Here is a 26,161-nt window from a genome sequence, read left to right on the forward strand (position 1 = left end):
CCAGTTCTCACATAAGTCATGTGACCATTCTGGCTGTATATATTGCGCGACGGAACATTAAAAGGGATCATTTCTTGGTCACCATCACGAGCGTCTGTCTGGCATGGTGTCAGAAGTGGAATGGAGGCCGGCTTCGATGAGGCACCGCAACAGCACTATCAACAAGGGGATGACCAGAAGCTGCTGCAACAAGAGCAAGTCGTCCCGGTGGCAGGCGACAGGCAACACTTCGGAATGGTGGGAATCAAGCGTCCGAGGTCCTTCGGCTTACAGAACGTCGCCGACTGGCCCGCCTGGATGAACGAATTTGACGACTACAGATCTGTCTCCGGACTGCACGAGAAGCCAGCCGAAGTTCAAGTAAGAACTCTTCTCTATACAATGGGCAGAAAGTCGCGGTCATTCTTCGGTCACTATATGTCAAAGATGAAGAAATGAAAGATCATGGCTTCGTAAATTCGAAGTTTCAGAGCTACTTTGTCCACACCAAGAATACAGTCTACGAGAGTGCTCGCTTTTATCAACGCCGTCAGCAGCTGGGCGAAACAGTAGACCCTTTCGCAACCGAGCTAAACAGGCTAGCAGACAGATGCGAGTTCAAAGACATGAAGGAGCGCCTAATTAGAGACAGGTTCGCAGTCTGTCTACGGGATGAGGCTCTATCGGAAGAACTACAAATGGATCCGAAGCTCACACTGAACACGGCTCTGGCAAAAGCGCGTACGAGCGAAACGGTGAAGAAACAGCAAGCCGAGCTTAAAGTCAACGACTGTACGGTCCTGGAAGCTTGTGTCGGAGCAGTAAGGTCGAGGAAAGCCGGGGGAAAGAGAGCTTTTTCACGCGGACAGAAGAATGCTTGTCGTCAAAAGAGCTGCAGCTTCTGCGCCGGTCAGTCTCCTCCGAGAAGCAGTTGCCCAGGGCTACGAGAAAGGTGCAGGTTCTGTAGAATGTTGGGCCACTTCGAAAAACCGTGCCGAAAAAAACAGGCAGACGGGAATCTCGACGGCATTGCTGAACCTAATGAGAAATTTCTTGGCATGGTCGAGCAATCACAGAACAGAGCGTCTGCGCACTTCGTCAAAGTACTGATAAACGACCACGATATTGGCATGAAAATAGATGCTGGAGCAGAAGTGACCGCCGTAGGTGAAAAGTTTCCTTTCCTTTCACGTTCTCTACACCAAGCAGGCGGTCTGATCGGGCCGAGCAATGCAAGCATCTGTACAATCGAAAAATTTGATGCCGAAGTAGTTTGCAAAGAAAACCGTTCGTAGCAAACTATTTACGTCGTGTACAACTTGCGCACGCCCTTGTTCATATTTCCAGCTATCAAAGCCCTAGGAATCATACACTTTATAGATGAATTGCTGACGACATAGTAATCAGGTATCCTAAGGTATTCCAAGGAACAGGGTTCATACCTGGGGAACATACGATACGCCTCGGGCCGAATGCAGTCCCGTACGCGGTGTCTACAACCCGGCGGATTTCTATACCCATGAAATAAAGGGTCAAGGAAGGCCTGGACAGGCTAGAACAAGAAGGAATGATAAAAGAAGGTTGAAGAGCCTACAGAATGGTGCGCACCTATTGTCCCCGTAATGAAGCCGTCTGGAGCAGTAAGAATCTGCGTTGACTTAATGCAACTGAACCAGTTTGTAAGACGGGAGCGCCATCAGCTGCCAACGGTGGAGCAAGTCATGGGGAGCTTTCAGGAGGCTAAGGTCTTCTCTAAACTGGACGCGAATTCTGTATTCTACCAAATACGACTTTCCAAAGAGTGTCAAAAGTTAACCACTTTCATTACGCCGTACGGGCGGTACTGTTACTGCATGTTACCGTTCGGGATCACATCCGCACCAGAAATTTTCCAAAGAAAGTTCGCGCAAGTCCTAGCAGGCCTAGACGGTGTGCTGAACTATATGGACGACACTTTGGTGTACGGCAAGAACAAAATGGAACACCACAGCCGCCTTCGTGAAGTGCTCAACCGGCTGCAACAGACGGGCGTGACCCTCAACAATGAAAAATGTTGTTTCTCTGTCAAGCAGGTAACCTTTCTTGGTATGATATTCGACGGCAGCGGTGTGCGCCCAGATCCCGAAAAGGTTAGGGCGAACAAAGAGTTGCCCCGACATGAAAACGTCGTTGAAGTTCGTTCCTTGTTAGGCGTGATGAACTACCTCGCAAGGTTCCTTCTATGTCGGCGCCTCTACGCAGCCTCCTCAGCAAAGACAGCGATTGGTCATGGGAAACCCAACAAGAGGACGCCTTTGAGAAGATCAAGATTACTCTGAGCTCTAACAGGTGTCTTGTAAGGTACAACCCCGGGTACCGACAATCGTGACGGCGGACACGTCTTCGCAAGTACTTGGGGCAGTTCTACTCGAAGATCAGCCCTCAGGCGAGAGACGTCCTGTAGCATATGCCTCTAGATCGCTGACGAAAACTGGGCAGAGGTATTTGCAGATCGAGAAGGAAGCATTGGCTTTGACTTGGGCAGCGGTGCGCTTCGACGAATTCATGAGAGGTCTCACGTTTATGTTTGAGACAGATCACAAGCCCCTCCTTCCGTTGCTAGGTCGTGATCCCCTCGACTCTCTTCCACCTGGAATTCAAAGGTTCAAGATGCGTCTCATGAGATACTCGTTCACGCTTACACACGTCCCGGGCAAAAGCGTCGCTACGGCGGACACTCTTTCTCGGGCTGGAGGGATGAACACGGGACTAGCCATCGGAGAGTCACTGTCTGAAGCTGACGTCTCGGCATACGTGGACGGAGTTGTCCGATATGCGCTCTCAGATAACATACTAGACCACATACGCTCAGAGCAAGCAGAGGATCCAGTGTGCGCCTCTCTGCTCGAAGCGTGCATGCACGGTTGGCCTGTAAAGGGCCGGGTACCACAAGTTTCAAAACAGTTTTGGGCATATCGCGGCAACATACGGTGTACAAGAAGCTACTTCTGAAGGTCTCCAGACTAGTAATTCCACGAGCGCTGCGGAAAGAAACGCTGCAAAGAGTCCACGAGGGACATCAGGGCGTCGTCCGCTGTCGCGCAAATGCTAAAGGATAGGTCTGGTGGCCAGGCATAAGCCAGGAAATCGCAATAACTATAGCCAGCTGCCCAACCTATGCGCAAGAGCGCAACCAGTTTTTTGAACCCATGATCCGCTCTGAAACAACGGAGCTTAAAAAATCGGAGTGGATTTATTCGAGATGAAAGGAGCTGTCTCTCTTGCTGTTGTCTATTATCAATCCAGGTATCCTGAGCTGGCCCTGCTGAATCGAGGAACATCGTCAGAGGTGGTCATCCAGCATATGAAAAGTATCTTCTCCAGGCACGGGATCCCGAAAACGGTGATATCAGACAATGGCCCACAGTTCATCTCATTTGCTTTCATTGAGTTTGCAAGATTCTACGGCTTCAAGCATGTTACGGCGATCCCACGTTACCCGCAGGCTAACGGGGAAGCTGAGCGCATGGTAGGGACTCCCAAAAGGCTGCTGAAGAAAGCGCAAGAACTCTATATTGCCTTTCTGAACTATAGAAATTCTCCGTGGCCAACCGGCTGTAGTCCAGCGCAACTGCTAATGTAGATTGTTTGATTTGATCCCACAAAATGTGGAAGAGCTTAGGGCGGGCCTGGCACCGAGGACATGTGTCGGCGTATAATGTTGGGTGTATGAGATGGTTTCCAAAGGTGCTCGTCTGCATCTGCCGCCAGGATACGGCGTCATGACACGGTCAAAGGAGGGTAGCAGAAAGGAGGTGAAGTGATTGACGCCACGATGAGGGAGATTAGCGTACTAAACGCTAAAGAAGCCTAGCCCACCCAAGTCTTGAAGAAGCGTGACCGAGCCAACGGTCGCCAGAAGCCAACGGCTGAGGACGGGCACTATATGGTGCTGTTCTTTAACGTCGGGTCTCAATCCAGGTAGCAGCGTTGTATGTCGGTGGGGCCGTAGCGGTCATGTCGTCGTGTCTTCTGGTCGCGGCTGGGAGTATAGCAGACTGGGGTATTTCCCGGAGGTACAAACCACGAGCACAATGTATACAGAAGACACTAGGGGACGCCAGACACCGAAGCTGGGATGATGAGGACCGCCAGCGTCTCCACCAGATGCTACGTGAGGACAAGCCGATGAGAACAGAACATAATGGCCGATGATGACTTCATTTAACGGCCGCAGGCCTTGCTCGAGTGCAGCGCCCGCGCATTGCCCGCTTATTCGTCTGCCGAGTCCGTCACAATTTCAAAACAGCCAGATCCATTGCAGCAACCGGTAAAGAGCAGTTAAAAACAGACTGTACTTAGGAGAAATTCGGAAATGAGGTTGTGGCTGCTCTAAATATCATGGCCGATTTGCGTAGTTAGGCCGAATGCAATCATAAGTTCGCTAGTACTATGTAGACATTGTTTTGCATTGTTTATTGTGGTTTCGCACTGTTTATTGCGGTTATGCTTTGTTATCTATGGTATCGCTATATGATCAAAGTGAGACCTAAGCATGGCCTTCTGGTAGAGCATCCGGCTCGCATTCGGAAGCTGCTGGGTTCGATCCCCAGTGCCGCCGGGTACCCACCGGTTTTTTTAATGGGTACAAGATTTCCCCCAGCCTGGTGCTCGGCTCTTCTAGGGCGAGACGCTTGGGGAAAGGGTCTTGTCCACAGTTGCCTTGACGGATCAGACAAGTTCCGCCATCAAGCAATCCTAAATCCGCCTCGTGTGGTAGAAGCCCAACTTGTGACCCTTTTTTGCAGGAGTATTCCGTAAGGCACGACTGACGCACAGTAGAGACGTGACACAGTCGTTCTGTGCATGGATATCTGCGGTCACGGCTCTGCCGTAAGTCCGGCGCCGTCTTCGTCTGCGACGATAGTGCCGATGACGCCGGTCGCGGCGCCGTGGGCGGAAAAGCAGTGGCTCACCTGCCTCGTAGGTCACGTGACCTTGTGAATTATCACAACCTGCCCACCGTGAAAGGTGGCTAACACCTGTTAACCGAAGAATCAGAATGACAAGTGGCTTTTCGGTGAATGTGAGCTTGAGTGGTAACGCATTAAAGACTGGAGGGCAGCTCTGCCATAAGGGTATGACACGGCAGCGTAATGAACTAATTCCCATATACGCAGGAAGCCTTTCTCTACTTTGTACTCATAGATACCTTGAGAGTCCTCTTACCACTCCTGGCGCAGGGGTTAGGTGATTCGCCACTGCACTGCGATGGCAGGTGCTCCCAGCGATGGGCCCTGTGCGGCCCACGTTGCTCTTCTCGAGCGACCAATCATTAACTGCCCCCTGCCACGATGGGCAGGTTGTGATGACGCCCCAAGTTCACGTGACCTGGGTGGTCCACCTGCCTCCTATAGGCTGCTCTCTGTGGACCACCTGTCAGAACCATGCCCGTGATTTTTTGCTCACAACGGCGGCAAAGCCGACGCCGGATTTCCTGCGTAACAGGGCCTTTTACGCCGTCGCGTAACCTGCTTGCCTACTGGCGCAGATAAAGCAGGCAGGCAGGAGAAAAACTTTCCGGAACTGAATTACAACAGGTAGTATTGTTCGCTTCTTGGACGCGAACGGCTACTCCGTGAGGTTAGCGACCCGGCCGACATCCACAGGGATGACGCCAAACGTAGCCTACGCGCAACGGGTGCAATGCGAACGACATGGATACTTGCGCAGGTTGTGCTTCTACGAGACTCGACTTTGATTTAAGTTAGCGCCAGAAAAGACGAACACAAGGCGAGAGAACCACGACTGCACACAGAAGAGCGCTACTAACAATCCGCTCCAGGGTACATATTTAAAGGCTTGTCACTTTACTTGCATACAACCAGGGGTCGTCAACATTGTTTCCAATCAAGTTTTTGATGTATCACTCGCTAATCTTGAGTTTATGCACGGCAAGCAACAAGGCATGAAAAAACACCAGTAATGGAGACGATGAATCAGTGGAAAGGATAAGGAAAACCAAACAGGACGAATAAAAACATGCCCAGTGCTTTCTTAAACGCATCTCTAGAAATGCCCGCTCCACAGAATATAACGTTATTGAAGCATCGCTCACGCACTGTTTTCGTTCTTTATTTATGTGGAAGGCCTCCAGCAAAACTCTGGATTTTCTACTTGCACTTCTGCCTAGAACCTTAGTTTCTTTAAACCAAAACTAAATCCGGAAGTTTGCCTTGCACCCTCAAATTTTAACCAACTAGCCTTGCACAAAGTTTTACTGAGTTTAAGGGGTAGCCTGCGGAGAGAAGTCCCTGACACCAAAGGCGCTGCCCGAAAATTATCGCCTGCGTTGTCGGCAAATCGTGTCATATATTGGACAGATGTCGACAAGGTTTACCGAGTCGTGTTCAGCCCGTGACGAAAGTGGTGCAGAAACTGTTTTTACGAGTCTTCTGCTCACGGCCATGCGGTGCCTGGCCGGTCAGGTGCAATCCATCTAGCGGCTGTTTTTTAACGCCACAAAGGAAGTGCTTTCAAAGGTCAAATTCTTAGCGAGCGGCAGTGACGAAGAGGGAGCGTTACTTGTTACTCGGCGCTGCTTGAAATGCCGAGTGGGGTGCTTTCCACCGCCTTTCTCTGCAGCGACCATGCGATATGTAGAAAGTGTCGCGCTTTGAGTCACGTTGCGTCCTCCAGGTAATAAATTTGCATCTCAAAGACAGGCTCTTCCGTGGGTTTGCATTCTTCGCCACTACGGTAATCGCTCTAGCAAATTAAGCTCTGCTGCTACGCTGATAATACTTCAATATTCTATCCCTAGATTATAAAACATGCAGCTCCGGCGTAGCTTAGCTCAGTCTACTGTACGCATGATGATAAAGTCATAACTCGAAAGAAAATTCCGCTGCTTAGGTTCTGAGTCTTTCGTCAGGCTAAACTTCGCATTACACTGTACTTTCCGGCTCGAATCAGCTTGTCGTGTGCAGTCATGATTAGAACCTTACGAATACATCTTGTACTCGTTACGATTTCGTTAAGACGGCGGGCTGTTGTATGATGGCCGTACTTGGCATCTTCATGCAGATCCGATGAGTCTAAATATCTAGGACCAGCAGTCCTTCACCACGCAGTCATCGCTTCATCTATGCTGCTTTACATTTTCCCCCAACTCTCATCTGCGGCAATAAATAGCTTACAGTGGGACGAAATCAAAATATTGCTAGCAGTCGTGCAGCGTATGGCCTTAAAAATAATCGTAACATCGCTTTATTTCTGGCATCCGTGCTTTGATGTCGTCTGCCATGTTCATTTTCCGCATGACGATAAAATTTGTTCGCGTACAGGTTAAAACCGCTGGCCCGTGTATGATTCCATTGGCACTAGGATTAAACTGATTTGCACTCGTGTCGAATTAAATACGCTGGCGCTTAGATTAAGTATCTTCAACTCGGATTAAATCACATGGCGCGCAGATCATATTGGCACAAAGCTTTTTAATGGTTCTTTGTTGATTCTTCAAAGTTGCCGGCACGCGACTTTATCGCTTTCTTTGTGATGCAAGACGAGACCAGATTTATCTCGATTGATCGCACCCAGGCAGAGCCGATTCTACGTTGTTCGGGGCTGTAGTTACTCGGCACGCCGTATCTCGAAAGTTTGTTGTCAGCTCTAAAAAATTTAGCACGGCCGCTGAGCGCGCTTGTTGCGACGCTGTCGCCGAGTCATTCCGTTCTTTGCGAGCGCGAGTCAGCCCCAATAAATAGCTGCGTTTGGAAGCTTTCTCGCCGTCTTCCTGCTCGCCGGACTGCCGTCACCCCTGCGTGACAATATCGCTATCGCTTGCTGCTGAGATTATTTTTGCGTTTAATTAAGTGGAAAAGCCGTAGTATTTTCAGCGATATCCGTGCTTTCTCGCAATTGCGCTTTATAACAGAAGCTTAACGACTCCTTCATCAGCCAGTAAGTCGCATGAAGCCTCATAAAAAAAGAGGCGTGGCAAAATATGAAATTCCTGCACATTCACGCAGCGCGACAAGTTGCGTGGATGGGTGAAGCACCGGGAAGCGGAGTTGTGTTTTGTGCTGGATGTCACTGCTTTTAGAACAATGTGACACACTAGCTGGATCTCCTCCTGCCGCTTCCGGATGAAAGGGCGCTGGCGTCTCAATTGGCTGGGCAATAGTAAGTTCCTGCCTCTGGCGCAGCTACTTACCAGCAATGCAAGTTTGGTGGCAGGCACACAACACGAACACGCTGTGCGTGCAGAAGCTTTTCTGGGACACCCGGTTTTGAAGATACGAGCCTGGGCCAAACAAACAAGCTCCGCACATCGTCTATGAACCGAACGATAAATGTATCGCCACTTTTCCAAGTTCGCAGTAAACGATATATTCCTAGAGGGCACAGTGAACTGAAATGAAGTACCGCATGTTCTTATGCGTACGTCATCATCTGGAGGTTTTTGCGAAAGTAACTATGTTTGGCCCTCATCTAGGTTTAGAAGCGACCGACAACGGCCGCTCACCATAAGACGCCACAAAGCATACTCTCGAGAGCGCCCACTGCAAAACGTTTTCAGAATTGCCATCATTTTATAATGTGGAAAGTATGTGCCAAGAAAATGACGAATTCAAGACTGTTACGATCTTGCAAAAAAATCCTATACAGACAGCGCTACGTCCGAGCTCTGTGTGTACAGGCGCCCACAGCCTCAACACGAATGACGGAACGCGTGGCATGTACTGCCGTCAGCGCCACGAAGCGAGTCATCGGTGCGAGATAATACTCTCGGTATGTTTACAGTGGCTGGCGATAGCTGGTGCACTGTTTGCTTTGACTGCAATTTCTGATTCCCGCGATCAGAAAAGTGCAAAGAGTGTTGCGCCCCGGTGACGAGCGCACTCTCCACGCGGCGATCAGGCACAAGCGAAAACGCTGTCTTGCTGCGCACGCCAGCCACCGTAAACTTGCCGACAGCAGTATATCGCACTGTCGCTTCGTGGCGCTGACGGAGGTCCAGGCCACGCGCTCCGTCATTCGTGTTAAGTCGGTGGGCGGAAGTGTTGGTTTTTTATCCTGCGTCTCGTTGTTGCGTGCTCTATTTGTCATCTAAAACACGCCCAGTCTAACAGCGTGTCCGCGGCATGACGGCCAGCTCATCCCAAATGGTTAGGCCGGAGGAAGGAGAACGCGCGCACGGCTCTTTGGCGAAACCCTCTTGGTCGCAGACTACTGGATGCACGCGGTCGCCCAGTACTCGCAGAAGCGCTACTCGGGCAGCGACCTGGCCTACGCCCACCACACCGCGCTGTCGCTGCTCAGGCTGCTCATGTGGCCGGGCAGAGAGGCCGCCTTCCACCGACTTCTGGCCTGGAGCGTCGTTCGCCAAGTGACGGGCTTCGGCCGAACCAGGCCGCACCACGTCGAGGTGGACTCGGCCGCTGCTTGGCAGCTCTGCATCGACATGGTGTCGCAGGTCATGGAGGCGCCGCTCCTGGGTGTCCACCTTCTGCAAGGTGCGTCGACAGCGCCACCTGCGAAGTGGCATATTTCAGGCACGGGGGAGCGCGACACGGTACGAGTACGAAGCCGTTTCGCAGTATTATACCGCGTCTCCTTCAGCGGTGCCCTTTTTCAGCTGAAGCATGCCTGTGCATGCATGCGCATGCGTCGATGCCTGCTGACCTGCGTTCGGATTGCGCACCCTCATGAGACTGTACTATCGCCTGCCGAAAGTGGCGTCCATCAAACCGCGGCGCACGTACCGCGTGTCATGCGCATGCGGTACTCCTTGCCATTTCGCGGTGGCGCCTTCTTGGGGCAGCATATGCCTTTTTTTACGTTTTGTAACGTACTGCACATTTTGTAATGCGTCGTGGAGCCAATACCACCAAAATTTGAGTTGGCGCTCTTCTAAGATTGCATCGTCTTTCCACTTGGATACCCACTCATATACATACATGACGCCGCTATCACTTTTCGCGCTTTCTTCAGACATCGCGAGTAGATCCTCCTAGCAGGGCACCTTGCATGCTCCACAGTGCCAGTCATGCCGCCCACGGTAAGTGCGGGCTAGTGGCGCTGAGGTCCTCGTCGGTCACGTGACAATAGCCTGGCGACTGCAAGCAAAGACAGACGCCCTCTTGCTGTGCAGCCGTGCCGAAGGACGCCCTGGCGGCAGTGGACGCCATGTTCTCCAAGCTGAAGGAATCCTTCGAGAACCAGCTGCGGCACCAACGTTCGTGGCTGGACGACCTGTCCCGGCGCTCGGCGCTGGCCAAACTGGCCGCCATGCGGCTGCTCAACGGCTTCCCGCACGGCGTGAGCACCGAGAGAGACATGAACGACCGTTTCGCCGAGTTTCCGGAGATGCCGGATGGGGCGTCCTTCTGGGACGCCTGGCTCACGGCAGCCCGCATAGCACAGCGCCGCTTGCTGACGGGAAACTTGTCCGACGTGGCGTTCGTCTCGGGCCGTGCAATTGCCATCTACGCGACCCGACTCAACTTGGTGGTCCTGCCAGCGGGCATCATTGGCAGACCGGTGTTCTACAAGCTGGGCCCCCCGGCGCACAATTACGGCGCCCTCGGAATGGTAGGTCGCTGCCATGGGGATACCGGGCGCAATTCGGGCTCCTGAGGTGTTTTATTTTCTTTCAACCAAAGATGTGCACCTCCCCGCAGGGGGGCGTCTGCGACTTGCAGACGTTGGTGAGTAGCGACACCACGGGTTCCTGAGCATCCGCAGGGACATCCCCGCAAGGGGATGATGGTGAATAATGCATCACCACGGACCCGAGTACCCGCACTTAGCCGCGCGTGGCATCGCCATGTCCGGGGAAAAGGGGGATCCTGGTGGTTGAGCCAATGTCGAGCGTTTGGACATTTGAGGCCCTTCGGCAGAGGCAACACACCACTTACGCCCCAGCTTCCTCTAGACGGCACCTCCGGCCTGACCCGACCGGGGGAAATCGGCAGTCGCCTTTTCCTGTCCTCCCCTCTATCTTTCACTTTCCTGCCCCTTGCTCAAAACTCTGTCTCCTACTCACTGCCTGGTTCTTCCTTTTTTCCTGGGGGTGGGGGTTAACCTTGTGTGGCTGACAATTTTTTTAAGCCATATTGACTTATAGTGGTGGTGTACAGCTGGCGTGGGCAGGGCTTTTTAAAGACACCTGTCCCGTCCCCATGTTGGGCTCCTGGTGGGCGGCTAGCACCATCGCCAAACAACGAACACATACTCTGGCTTCTCTTTTTTTCAAACTGATTTCCCTCGAAAAAGAGGGCGCACCGAGACATGTAAATTTTTCCAAAAAACTGCAACAAGCTTCCCACGATTCCACTTTGTTCACAGCGAACATGAGGAACAGGCCAGGACTTTAACCAGTGCCATAGGAGAAGATCAAAAAGCTTGCAAACGGAGACCTTGTTTTAGAACTTTTATATAACCCCCAACAAGAGAAATTGTCAGAAGTGAAATCATTTGGAAATATACCAGTCATAATCAGCCCACACCGGTCTTTGAATACTGTTTGGGGAGTTATTTCAGACGAATATCTCAAATATGTAACTGATGAAGAACTTCTGGAAGGCTTGAAGGAAAAACGTGACCAATATATACAGAATAAAAATGAGACGGGATAATAAAGAATTCCCCACAAAACACATTTTCCTGATATTTGCATCAAGTATCCTCCCTGACTCTGTTGAAATAGGCTACATAAGGCTCCAACTTCGGCAATATATACCAAATCCACGACGCTTCTTCAAATGCCAACGTTACGGCCACAGCTCATATGAGTTGCCGGGGCCAACTCACATGTGCTAAATGCTCTTCTCACGAACACGACTCTCAAAACTTTGCAGTTGAACCACACCTATGCGTAAATTGTGAGGGCAGCCATCCTGCATACTCACGTGCTTGTCCAGTCTAGAAACAAGAAAAGGAGATCGTTACTATCAAAGTCAAAGAAAATATAGCATTCAGAGAAGCGCGGAAGAGAGTATCTTTGATACACAAACCTACCTTCTCTAATGTGGTGCAGCAGGGCACGGCACCACAGCAGCTTTCGGCTCCCGCTCAGGCCACACGCAGTGAGCCTGCATCAGGGCCACCCGTGCCCCAGGTGGCAGCAGCTAGCGCTGCGCCACCACCCACAAAACATGCCGCGCGGACCTCCAGGTAAGCAGGCCCCAAGGCCTTTCCCCACACGGAGAGGCCGAACACGAAAACAACCGTGCGTCTCGCACGTTCGTCCAGCGTATCCGAGGATGCGATGGACACAAGTCAAGGCAATTCTGTGCTGTCGACGTCGGAAGGACGGTGGGGCTCCGTAAACCGACAAAAAAAAAAAGAGAAGCCCCGAATCAGGGCGCCCGAAAACCCAACCTAGTTCTCTCACTAGCTACATAACACAATATGGCATTCATACACTGGAACTATAGGGGACTCTTACAGAATCTAAACGACATAAAAGACATATTAGCCACACACTCGCCTGTCGCCTTGTGTTTACACGAGACAAATTTAGACTCTAAACACGAAAACATTCTGAAACACTAAGTTCTTCCGCCGCGACCGAGAGCAGGTGAGCCGGCTTTCGGGTGTCGTAGCCATCAAAGTTAAAAGCGGAATCGCATCTCGAGAACACAAGCTTAAAACCAGATTAGAAGCTGTGGTGGCCATCCTGCACTCATTTAAAAGAATCGCAGTGTGCTGCGTTTATATAGACCCACATCTTAAAATAACAATCCAAGACTTACAAGATCTTTTACAGCTACTACCAGAACTGTTTTTGATAGTCGGAGATTTTAACGCCCACTGAACACGCCTCCTGAACACTGGAAAACAAACCTATTGTTCTCCTAGCTCAGGAAAATAGAGTTGCCTAGATTTGTCTTTTAGTTCGTCCTCAGTTTTTATATATTTTAATTGGGATGTCTTAGATAACCGATATGAAAGTGATCACCTACACATACTAATTAGCTTAGCACGTTCATCCGAAGTAATCCCAACTAAACCACAACGGTGGAAACTGCACTTAGCCGACTGGGCACTGTTCCGTGAAAAAGCCAGCCTAGATAAAATAGTTTCTGACGACCTGAGAGTAGACCTTGCCGAGCTTGGCATCCGCGGCAGGATGCTAAGTTGTGTGAAAGACTTCTTGTCTGACCGCTCGTTTCATGTACGCCTAGGGTCAACCATTTCAAAAAATTTTATTCAGGAGAATGGGGCACCTCAAGGATGTATTTTAAGTACAACACCCTTTGTTGTAAAAATTAATTCTATTATGAAAATAATCCCAATGTCCATTATGTATTCTGTCTATGTTGAGGATCTTCAGATAGCAAGCACATCCTCCAGCAAATCCGCATGCGAAAGACAAATACAGCTAACAATAAATAAACTGGCAACATGGGCAGACAGGAATAGTTTCCAGTTCTCTCCACAGAAAAGAGCGGCCTTACTTTTTTTCACTCAAACGAGGCCTACAGACAGATCCCGCACTACACCTAAACGAAACTGAGTTACCTTTAAGAACTGAACACAAATTATTAGGCATAACATTTGACCGAAAACTAACTTTCCTGCCTCACATAAATGCGTTGAAAAAGAAAGCTTCTAGATCACTGAATATACTCAAAGTCCTTTCACACGAACACTGGGGTTCTGACAGGGCAAGCCTTCTACAAATTTATCGCTCTGTGGTACGATCCTCCTTAGACTATGGTTCCATAGTGTATGGTTCAGCAAGGCCGTCCTACTTGACTAGATCCAGTGCATAATTTGGGTCTGCGTCTTTCCACTGGGGCATACAGGACATCGCCCATAAACAGTCTTTATGTTGTAACTAACGAACCATCACAAGATCCGTTCCCTACGAAAACATATCTGTTACGAAATAATTACAAAGTGCCCATCTAGAACACTCTTATAAAACAAACCGCAGACTACTAGGCCATTGCTCTTGCGTTTTGAAGAAATTTGCCAGAATCTCGGGCTAATATGGACACATTACCTGACATCGCTCGAAGACAAGATCGAATGCCTCCGCGGTATGATCTTCCTACAATCTGCTATTTTACTCTTACGCAGTTTCTTAAAAAACAATCTCCACAGCAACATATTATGCAAGAATTTCGTGCATTCGAGGAAAATACAGTACACTCAGAGTTTTTATACATATGGCTCAAAAACAGATTTTTACGTTGGAAGCGCACTAGTACGAGGGAGTTGCAATGAAATAGTAAGACTCCCACAGTGCTCATCACTCTTCACTGCCGAATGTTACGCCGTCGCCGTAGGCATTGAACAAATATGAAACGAGAACCTCGGAAGCAGTATTATTTACACAGACTCCTTAAGTTTACTTGCCGCTCTCCACCCTAGAAATGCTATCAATCCTATACTTCGTGACGTCATACTGTGATGACCCCATAATGCGCAGGTCCACACGGGACGGAGAGGCAAAGAGACACCGTATGGCTCAGTTTAAACAAACAGGTATATTCAATAATTACACATGATTAAGGTTATACATCAGAGGCTGGGGCGTCCGAGCTTACGTGCCGACGACTTCATGGGGGCGATGGAGTGGCTCCGGAGTTGGGCTCGAGCGGTTGCTGGCAGAAGCTGCACGCCGTCGGGCTTCGGCACTGAAGGCCCTCTTGGCGAACGATGTCGTCCTGAGCGTCTATGCAGTAGAATTTCAATAGTCGTCCGTTTCTTCGAGGATGGTTCACAAACCCTTCCTCTAGTGTCGTTCGGCTTGGAAGATGAACAGGAGGCGAGCTTGTAGATGATGACAGCAGAGCATATTTTACAACACACATATGCAGAGAGTTAAACTGGAAAAAGCAGAACTGAATTTACAAAAGAACAAACTTTGCACTACTTTACTCATCGACCGGGCAGGTTAGTGCCTAAGTAGCATCACATTACATGCTAAGCATGGAGCCCCAGCTCAGACTGGACTGCATCCGTTTACATGCGCTTTTAAGCACTTGATTAACAAAGGACTAAGGGCGGTCATTTTCAGTGGCCCGCCCAAAGCATCAATTCTCCAATGAAAAATAACATGCGAGATGGGGACCACCCCTTGGGTTGGGCTTAGCCTCGAACCCAGAGTCTGTTAACAATACAAACTAAATAAACAACAAAAACGCCACCACTCTCTCTCAAGTGAGAGTATACACAGGCTCTCTCTTCGGAGCTAATTCACTAGCGCCTGTCTTTCCACATTCTTGGCGAGTACTGCCTGTCCGCCATGACAGGTGTCCGTCACGGCCCTTCTGGGAATGCACTTTTGTTCACGAGGCACGGCGGGAAGCTGTGGGTGCCTTCCCGGCGATAGCCCACGTCGAAAGGGGAAGGAGGGAAAGAATGTTGTCTTCGCGGTAGCGCATAGCGTCGGCTGTGGTACGGCGCGCTCTGGCCCGCTGACAGCTCCCTTGTCCTGGAATGTGCCCGGAAATTGGGGAGGATAAAGCCTGTTTCCCCGGGGCGGCGGCGGGTCCGGTTGTTCTGGTCGTCACTCAAAGAGCATGGCTGGGTAATTGATGATGAAAGCATAGCTCAGCTGTCGGCGTGAGATGACTTACTGCAGTAACGCGTACTGATATCTGATCAACTCAATAACACTGTGGCTTGTCCCCTTCCGGCCGATCATTTTGCATTGGCTGCAGACATCGCAGGCGACGTCGGTCGACGCCATAGCTGGAGGGCCTCCTTTTAGAGGAATTTGCCTCTGCGCCGCTGTGTTGTATCCGACTCCTTCGCACCCTGGCCCTGAAACACTTTTGACATTCATTCAGTGTAACTGCTCTACTTCACCTCTGAGCTCGTATGACGTCATTTTCTGGGATTTGACGTCAGAGAAGTGGCAACAGCGTCGCCAACTGCAAGAGAAGAGCCGCGGCTTTCGTCGTGAGTCGGTGGGCCCAAGTTATAACATCACGCGCGTCGTAAGGGAAAGAGCAGGTCAGCGAGAGCGTCACCGTTCTCGCTGCTCGCAATCCATCCCCGCCACGCTGTAGCGCCGCCGCCAACTAGTGTCGGCAGCGCCCGAAAGCACTTGTTTGCCCCCGTCATTGGTTTGCTATTGAAATAATGGCGCTTTTCGCGACATAGACGTCATACGGTGAACTCACCCGACAGATTGGTACTGAGCAGCAAGCACTTTCGGGTATCGTCCCCGGGACAAAAAGAAAGCTCGGCAGCACTGCTGCAGTGCGATAGCGTCAGGGCGCTCGTGTCGCAGAAAATCTGGCTTCGTTGATTGTGAGCGAGACATTTTCACACAACCAACATAGGTGGGTCATCTTGGTCACGTGACCTGTGGCGTCATCACAACCTGCCCACCAGATTGTGAGCAAACTGCCCACCGTGGCAGGTTTCAGTTAAATTAATGGCGCATCACTCAACCCAGGCACCACTGCGCCAGGAGTGGTATGAGGACTTCCAGGGATCTACGGATGAACAGTATAAAATGACCAATTGCACATGTATGGGCATTAGCCCATTCAAGCTTTCGCGTCATGTCCTTAAGGCGAGATGGAGAATCCGAGAGCATTGCCTAACCACTATTAGCAGCGCGAAAAAAGAAGGCAGCCTTTGGTGCACGAAATTGTGGTCAGAGGTAGTGTGCGCGCGGCATTTTTATGGGGGCGACATCTCTCTACCAGGAAAGTACTCTCTGTGGTTCTAATTGAACTACTAAGGCGATAATCGTGGCTGGTCGTTGTAATTGCTGCCGAGGTGCAACCGTAATACTCGCTAAGTTGTACCTCGTCGTAACTCAAGCTGCTATTAAAGCGTTTGCATGTTATTTTTTTCCTCTCTGCGTTTCGTGTCGGTGTCTGTTCAGTCTCCGCAAAATAAAATCTCAAAGCGATGAGGCCCGGCTGAATGGCATCGAGTTCATGCCAGACGTGAGCAGGCTTGCACCCGAGCAGAGCAAACGAGGCGAAATTTTACAGCTGGCACTGCGTTTTATGGCCAAGTCAGGAACGAGCTCATTGCCCTGAACGCAGAACTTGCGCGTTATGATTTTCTCCGGAGCACACTACTGCAGCGCTCTAAACAAGTCTCCTGACGAATGTACGTACTACGCGGGCATTGCTTGCTCGGCTGAAGCGATGGCCACACGGAAATGTTCACGTTGCTGAATTGAAACCGAAGCAGCACGACGGTCGAAAACGAAACAATCGCGAACCATTTTAGGTTTGAGCAAAGTGGAGTTTTGAGCCAGTTGTTAATTCATGATTTGCAGGACAAGTGGCAAGGGAGCTTCTTAAGGGGTCATTTATTCATAGGTTAGGAAGCGAAGGTGGAAGAGGTGCTTCCGGTTTCTTTGCGTGCCGATTTTGTCATCGTTTTGCCCCCGATTGTCTTAGTTCAGTTTGCCTTTATCCTCATCTTAATCAGTGGATGGCTGCATGCCCATTCAGTTCGTAATTTTGCCTCCGCTTCTTTCAGTCAGCGTCCGTCCTGTGTCCCTCTCTTGTCCTCGTTTGTCTCGCGCTAAGCCCACCTGCAAATCATTTTAGCGTTATGCTCTGCTTAGCCATGCGTGTATTTTTCCAACTTTTCCTCCGGAAGACAGCGCTGGCGATGGCGACATCGCTAAAAGGGCGGCGATCGTGCGCGGCGGAAATTGGTCGACACAGGTCGACGGACGCCAGTTTGTCATTGGCTCTATGCTTTACGCCGTCTAATATAAAATGTTTAGCTGAAACTAGGCGCTTACCTTCAGTGAAAAAACGTGAATTAATCATGCAATCAAGCAGTCTTGTTAGCTTGCCCAGGCTGACCACAAGCGGAGTCCTTCCTCTCCTCACAGTTGCCATCTTGGTCCTACTTCAGCGCCACCTATAGTTGCCGCACAACGGTTTCGCATGACGGGTTTCGCCAACCCGCGCAGATCTACACAGACCGGCTTGACACCCACGCTCTTCGGCGCCACTCCTCTCCTCGGGAAGGGTGTAATGTCCCCGGATGATCCGTCCCCGGAAAAAAAGTTTCCGCACTCGCCGTTAGATGACGTTCTACGTCACACTAGCGGTATTACAGGACGTGCTACGTCCACCGCTGTGGGCGAGGGTGGCGCTGGTGAACACTCTCATGGTTCGCTTACACCCAATAAACATAAATACCCACGAGAGCAGCAGATTGGACAGCCGTCGCCGTAGCTCAGTTGGTAAGAGCACCGGACGCGATATTCGGAGGTCGTGGGTTCGGATCCCACCGGCGGCATGGTTGTTTTTTATTCTGCTTTGTAAGTAATTTTCTTTAAGCGATTTATTAATTTAGGTAATATTATCCCACTGATAAGCACAACACATTAAAAAATAATAATAACATTCCCCTATGCACCTTGGTTTCGGTGACTGTTAGCACCCTTCATATATATATATATATATATATATATATATATATATATATATATATATATATATATATATATATATATATATATATATATATATATATATATATATATATACATACAGTATTGTGCGTTTTTATCGCTGACACTTTCAAAAATTTCCCCGCCTCAACCGCTGGCTCGTTTGCGGTGAAACTGCACACAGAGCTTGCGTATTATGGTAACTTTTGTATCGTAGCAAGTTTGACAATGGTACTTACTTAGTTCAGGCGCACATGATGCGAAAACGTAAGCGTCTACGAGAGATCGGCGAGCCAAAACCCGCAGACGACGCTTTTTCGCTGAGAACCGGCAGTGGCGCCATCTGTTTTCAGCAGCGGAAAGCGTCACGACTAGGCCGCCGAGGCGAGCGTTGCAAGGAGCGCGGGCCCTTTGAATATGCCGTTCGGCATTTGCTTCATCTCAAGTGTTTTCAAATTATAGCACTGAAAAACAAACCAATTCCAGGCGTATCTCATCACTTGCCCTATTAAAACGATATACACACATTAGGCCGGAAGAACGGCTCTTTTTCTCGCAGGACGCTCCGTCGTCGGAAGGGAATGGTGTGAGCTGTTGAAACAAACAATACTAATTTATTGGCAGTACACGCCGTACGCTCGTGTGTATGTTCCGTCCATGTGTCCGTATCTTTCTGAACTGTTTTAAGAATGATCTGCCACCGACTCACCCTTGCAGCTGCATTGGTTGGAAAGCTGGCAAGTAAAAGACGTTCAGGCTGCAAAGCAATCAATCCTCAAAGTGGCCTCCTGCAGCGTCTATGCATCGCTGCAACCTGTGAGCGTATTCGCTGAACACTGCAGCTCTCATGTCGTCGCTTATCGTGTCGAATTCTTTTTTTATATGCTCCTGAAGACGCTCAACGCTGCGAAGGCTTCCAGCCCTGTAGACGCGCGATTTTATGTATCCCCACACGAAAAAATCGCACGGCGTCAAGTCTGGCGATCGCGGTGGCCAAGATATATTGGGCGACCCACGCCCCATCCACCGGCCCGGAAATTCTTCATTGAGCCATTGTCTAACTTTGCTTGCGTAGTGAGCAGGGGCGCCATCTTGCGGGAAGATGCATAGCTGCTGCTGCATGTGGTACTCCACCAACTCCGGCAGAAATCGTTCCTTCAACAGGCGCAGATAAGAGTCTGCAGTCACAGTGTCCTCAAAGAAGAACGGGCCGACCACTCCCTCTCGCCAAATTGCGCACCAGACAACAGTCCGTGGCGAGTTCCCGGCCCTGGTGTGAGTGAAATGCGGGTTGTTTTTCGACCAGAAACGTGTGCACTGCCGGTTTACTTGGCCGTCCAGGTGAAACACAGCCTCGTCGCTGAACATCAAAAAATCGAGGCGTCCAGGATCTGCTGCCAGTCTCTGCTGCTCTGAGCGACAGAATGAGATCCGCTGGGCTTTGTCTGCTGGGCTTAAGTGCTGGTGTACACGCACCCTGTACGGACGCCATCCTTTAATCTGAAGTGCTCGGCTCACCGTCGATGGGGCTACGCCGAAAAGAAGCCCAGCACGGGTGCATGTCATACGAGGGTCGGTTTCAAAGACCCCCTCAACCGCATCACCGATTCCACGGTGTCCCTTTCCTTTATCTTTTCGTGCTTGCCTATTCACGGATCCAGTGTCAAACGTATGGCGCCATTCCGAAACGGCTGTGTGAGACGGTGGCCGCCGACGAAACCGCACCATAAATTGTTTGCGGACGTAGTGCATTGGGTTTCTCTCAATTAGTCACACCACTGCCGCAGCTTTCTCTTTCGCACTGTAAGTTGGCATACCGCCGCTCAACACACAACACAGTGCAACGAAGACGTCTGAACAGCAGGGAAGAATAAAACGTTCGCACCACACAACGAAATTAAACGAGAACAGCAGCTCAGGACTTCGTGGTGTCACCCTCCGATGCTTTCAGAGAGTCCCGAAAGCAGACGAAATGAGCTGAATTGGATAAGCCACTCGGCAGAAGAAGAGATCAAACAATATTCTTATTAAGGTAAAGCCTCTTTAAATCAGTTGTTTTGATATTTTTCCGCTCAATTAGCCGAAAATGTTGTAAGCGCTTCAGTTGAAGCAGACGCAAATGCCGAACGGCATATTCAAAGGGCCCGCGCTCCTTGCAACGCTCGGCTCGGCGGCCTAGTCGTGACGCTTTCCGCTGCCGAAAACAGAAGCGCCACTGCCGGTTCTCAGCGAAAAAGCGTCGTCTGCGGGTTTTGGCTCACCGATCTCTCGTAGACGCTTACGTTTTCGCATCATGTGTGCCTGAACTAAGTAAGTACCGTTGTCAAACTTGCTACGATACAAAAGTTACCATAATACGCAAGCTCTGTGTGCAGTTTCACCGCAAACGAGCCAGCGGTTGAGGCGGGGAAATTTTTGAAAGTGTCAGCGATAAAAACGCACTATACTGTACATAAAACGGAAAACCACAGAGCCACAGCCACACAGCTGAGAGGAATTATTCAGCATCACTGATTAAGAAATGCACATTCTTGTGGGATAAGAGCTATCCACGGGCTTCTGGTATTTGTTGTGTGTATATTGTAGACCTCGGAAATGAGCTTCGAAGTCTTGCGTTCATACCTGGCGATGATGGATTCAAAGCCGCTTCACAATTTCCGTACTCAGCACAGTCTACGGCTGGATGCTTCCTGCGTGACTGTTTATATCTCTGGCGTTAACGCAGCGTCCCATCTCAGCGAGGTAAAAATTGCCGCATGACGTCGGAATCCGTACCAACGCTACAGTCAATAAACTTCTCCGGACAGTAATTTTTTCTTCCTTTCTCGTTCACTAGTTCGCAGAGTCCACCTAGTTTATTCCGGGTGGGAAACAGCAACCTCAAGCCCGCTTTGCTCATCGTCTTTTTCAGGGGATGCAGGCTGTTTTCTTCTCGACTAGCATTGGTCCTTATGAGTCTGCGTGCAAGGACTGCACAGGGTGTCGTGCAGCCTTTTCACATGTGCGACTGCTTTTCGATGCGAACGTGACTTCTTTGCGTACTGTTGCGATCCCGCGCTTAACAACCTTCGAGCCGGCCGACGCTAAGGGTTCTTCCGGGACCGCGGTAAGTACGTACAGCCGGCCAAATCTTTAGCTGGCGTTTTCTGCGCTCCTGCAGTCTATGACGGAGCAAACCCGCGAAAAAAACAAAACACAGCGCAGGCTCACGGAGACGGTGCTTGATATTAAGGTTTCCGCTAGTTTGCTTCATCGCAAAGCACCGAAGAAGCGGCGAAAAAGTGCAGAAAACACTCGTGATTGTTAGAAATTACAAGTTCTAGGTTGAGAAACTCGAGTCTATTGTTAGAAGGAAGCTCCCTTGTCAATTTTAAATCATTTTCTAGTACACAACACGCCAAAAATCGGGGCAGCATATTGCGCTGACACCGTACAGCACAATGGCGCCTTTTTCGTCTCGCCTCTATCGAAACGCAGCCGCCGCGGTCGGGTTCCAACCCGACCGCGGCGGCAGCTTTTCGATGGCGGCGAAACGCAAAGGCGACCGTGTGGCGTGCAATGTCAGTGCGCGTTAAAGATCCTAACCTGGTCGAAATTATTCTGTAGCCTTCCACTACTACAGCTTTTAAAGCGAAAGCTTTACTGGCCGCAGGTTGAGCAGTTCCGCGTTATTCCTGGAGAGCCGAGCTGCACATGCGCGTTGAGCAGTGACGACACACGGCGCATTCTCTCTCTCTCGCTCTTTAGTCACAACTGCGCATGCGCCACTAGTAGCACCGAGCCACAGGTGTTCCGCCGCTGCGCAGCGCCCACGGCAGCGCCGCGCCTTTCCTCAAAATCCAACTTTAAATTTTCAGTTTTCTCTTTCTTCTTTCCCTCCCTCCATGGTCGGTTTCATAAACGTAGATAGCGAACGCTAGGCGAGCCGCACCGCCACAGCAGGCAGCGACCGCTGCAAAGGTGTGGCACGAAATTTTCTTTTATCGCAGTCATGGAGCAAGTGAGAAGGAACTCAGTCTGCCTACTATGTTCTATCAACGGCAGCACGTCCTGCGCAAGGGCCGAGCTTTCGGCAACGACGCCACCCGCGGGAGACGAACTTGTCTCTGCCATGGTCGTCGCTAAGATTAGCCAGTTTCTCATCGATGCCGCAGCTGAGGGCGTTTCGGAAATGGCCAGCGCTGTATTTTAAAGGTACTACTCTCGTCATCGCTTTATTGTGGACCCCGTCTCATAATAAAACAAATATATGCTCGGTTTCCGCGCCGTCTTCACCAGAGGAGCTAGCAGACGCCAGGAGAGCAGCAACAGCAAAACGGCATACGGGCGCCTTACCCTTTTTCCTCCATAAAAAAGGACCTCGGCGGCTGCGTTTTTATGGAGGAAAAACGGTAAGGCACCCGTGTGCTGTGCGATGTCAGTGCACGTTAAATATCCCCAGGTGGTCGAAATTATTCCGGAGCCCTCCACTACGGCACCTCCTTCTCTCTTTCTTCTTTCACTCCCTCCTTTATCCCTTCCCTTACGGCGCGGTTCAGGTGTCTAACGATATATGAGACGGATACTGCGCCATTTCCTTCCCCCCAAAACCAATTATTATTATTATTAAAACTGCTACAGGAATAAATCTGCTTGTATCGTATTTTTATCACTTCCAGCAGCCTCGGTATCAACCAAAGATTGTAAAAAAATGACTTATTCTTGACATTCCTCTATCCCTGGGCGTGTTAAGAACGTGAGCAAACAATACTAGCGCATTTTTTCAGGCGCTGGCGGCCGGCATCCCAGCTGGCAGGCCCTGAGAGGAGCCCCCCTACGTCATCATGACGTTGGCGCTCTCCGCGCTCGCATTAGCTGCCGCTGCCCCGCGGAGCGGCACGCCGGACCTTTGCCGGACGCGGTGCGCCGGACGTATCTACACGGTTTGATGCATCCGGCGCTCGCCGGCTGGCCGGAGCGGCGGCGCCGGACGCGGCGAGCCGCACCGGATTCGGAGCGCTGGCTGGACATGTGTCCCCGCCTGCGTCGCATGCCTGATAACATGTCGGAGGATTGAAAAGGAGAGCTCGCGTTCGCCGCAACCACAGCTGTCGTTTTTAATGCGACAACATAGCTAGACAACCAGACTAACCCGGACTTGCAATCAAGATTAACCAAGGCTAACCATGCTGTGCCTTAGCTTTCGCTACTATATCCTGGCATAACCGAGCTAAGCCACTAAGCCGGAGCGTTCATTGAGGGGCCAATTTCTCGCGATCAACCATTAATTTAACCGCCACCTGCAAGGGTAGGCGCGTTGCCTATCCAGTGTGCGGAACGCACTCAGCGTTAGAGGCCAAGCCGCGTCTACTTACCCGATACACTGCAGCTTTCTCTCTAACTAGGTTCAGCAGTAGCTGAACCGCAGCTATTTTTTCTCTTTTTCTCTTCTTTTATTCCCACATTCTTCCCTTCCCTAACGGCGCGGTTCGGGTGTCCACAGAGATGTGAGAATTGCTGCGCCATTTCCTTGCCTCAAAATCCAACCAATTTTTTTTCACTTAATACATGATAGAGGCTAGACCCAATGGAGGCTCCTTGTTTTTGATATGACATTTGTTGCCCAGCTTGACAAGGGTTGACTGCAAATAAAAATTCAGCATTTCTATAAATATACTAACGTTCATTCCAAATGCGTTCTAGAGCATGGTTACACCGAAACGATCAATGCGAAGGCTTATTTCTGCGGTTACGGAACACTGTGGCAAGGAATAATATCTTCACAATAACTGAAAAGACTTGCATGGAGTGGGCATTCATTCTGAATAAGGACCAATACAGCCTTGAGCCTCCTGATGAGGAATGGGCCATCCGTTGATCCGTTCCGCTGTGTGGTAGGCGCTTCCGCAAGAACGCAGCATTTTTTCACACTACCAGGGGCTGGACATGATTCTAGGAAAGGGCTCTGTTCTTTGTTTATCTTGACAATAAAGTAGGAGGTCCCCTTGGATGCCTTGATGGTCAATAGACCGGCTTGCTCGTGAAGCTAGCCATAAATTGTGCTGGGTACGAAAATTGCGAAGTGGTTCTGAATCCATGGCATCGTCAGGTGTGAAGACGACACCTCGAGGCTCATTTCTGAGGCCTACAATATGCACAAAACAAATGACACTTGCATTAGCAGCCCGTCGATAGCTCTCTTCCCACCAGAATTTCTGAATAATTCTTCCCGGGTGCGTGGTTTTTCTCAGTTTTATTGCGAAAGCAATACTACGCCAGGTCTAACCGCCCGTCGCGTATGCCGTACGCCAGAGCCGGCGCTTGGCTTGGCAGGTGGTGTGACGTCAGCTCTCCGTTGCAATGACGACGCATGACGTCGGCTTGCTCCCCGCCGCAGCTACAAGGGAGCCGCTCGTCGCGTGTGCCGTCCCCCGAGCCGGCGCCGCGCCTATGACGACCTCCTCGCCTTGCGCTCGCTCCGTGGCGGCTTCACTGGGACATATAGCGGTGCGCTACGCGTTGTTGATCAGCCTCGCCATTGAAGTTACCGGCGAAGAGTCTGTATCTGAATCTAGTTGCTCTACTGCTTCGGAACAGGTAAATTCTAAGGCGAAAGCTAAGCAAGCTTTCGCAATTCAACCAGGTTTAACCAGAGCTAAACCAGAGCCAATTTCTTTACTTTAACACGTCATGCTTCCTACATGTAATGTCCCACATGTCGCAATAAATGCTGAGCGCAAGTGTGCGAGTCGCTCTCTGTCTTAGCGCCGTTACACCCTCCGTTCAAGGTCATTCCTAGCCATCTGCAACTCCAGCTCTGCCTCTAGGCCCTCTTCAGCAGCGGGCTACGCTCCTGAGGCCAATAGCACTGCCAGTCTCTTCGCGTATCTCGATGTAAAGCTTTCCAGCTCTTGCTGTTAAAGAAATACCTACAAGTCGCAGTCAGTGGGCGCAGCCTCGCAATACATTGCATTGCCGCCGCCGACGCTTAAGTCTAGGGCAGTAAGAGCAGCTAGAGAAGACCGGAAGCGCTTTCGGAAAACGCTCGGAGGCGTTTTTTTTATCGCTAGCAACGTTTGGACGGCTGTTGTTTACCAGCCATATACGAATCGCCTTCGCAAATTTGTTGCAGTATATGTTTTCAAAAGGAGTACGTCTTCATACTCTGTGCAACCTGTGAAATGCGTTTCAAGACGCCGTCAATTGAGCAAGAAACGGTGCAAGAAGCAAGGCTGTTTCACCAGCTTTCCGCATCGCATGCATAGAAGCGAGGCTATCGCCGTGCGTGTATCTGCAGAGGGAGTGCGCTAGACTAGGACACCCCTTTCACTCCCATTTTTGAAGCACTCGTGTACGGGAGGAGTTGTTCGCCCGGCGACATGGATGACCCATCCATAATAATTAATAATAATTGGTTTTTGGGGAAAGGAAATGGCGCAGTATCTGTCTCATAATTGTTGGACACCTGAACCGCGCCGTAAGGGAAGGGATAAGGGAGGGAGTGAAAGAAGAAAGGAAGAAAGAGGTGCCGTAGTGGAGTGCTTCGGAATTATTTCGACCACCTGGGGATCTTTAACGTGCACTGACATCGCGCAGCACACGGGCGCCTTAGCGTTTTACCTCCATAAAAACGCAGCCGCCGCGGTCGGGTTCGAACCCGGGATCTCCGGATCAGTAGTCGAGCGCCCTAACCACTGAGCCACCGCGGCGGGTCATGACCCATCCATGAATCTCTTATTCGGGAGGAAGGACTAGCTCTGATCCAGCGAGACCATTCTCGAATGTCGCAAGCAAAAGCATAGGGAACAGGCTGCTGCT

The 26,161-nt window shown here is 50.4% G+C and overlaps 1 protein-coding gene and 1 pseudogene across 1 annotated transcript in view; both read left to right on the forward strand.

The window, feature by feature from the left end:
- LOC144094444 (membrane metallo-endopeptidase-like 1) overlaps positions 1-26,161 on the forward strand; it is a 69,725-nt gene that overhangs the window by 40,167 nt on the left and 3,397 nt on the right. The window contains exons 7-8 of the mRNA XM_077628380.1: positions 9,189-9,476; positions 10,115-10,554. Of these exons, the coding sequence (XP_077484506.1) occupies positions 9,189-9,476; positions 10,115-10,554 (728 nt within the window). The remainder of the gene's footprint in view (positions 1-9,188; positions 9,477-10,114; positions 10,555-26,161) is intronic.
- LOC144094358 (uncharacterized) lies at positions 121-4,790 on the forward strand (annotated as a pseudogene).

The sequence above is a fragment of the Amblyomma americanum genome, chromosome 6 (assembly GCF_052857255.1).
Source record: "Amblyomma americanum isolate KBUSLIRL-KWMA chromosome 6, ASM5285725v1, whole genome shotgun sequence".
In the NCBI taxonomy this organism is placed as follows: Eukaryota; Metazoa; Arthropoda; class Arachnida; order Ixodida; family Ixodidae; genus Amblyomma; species Amblyomma americanum.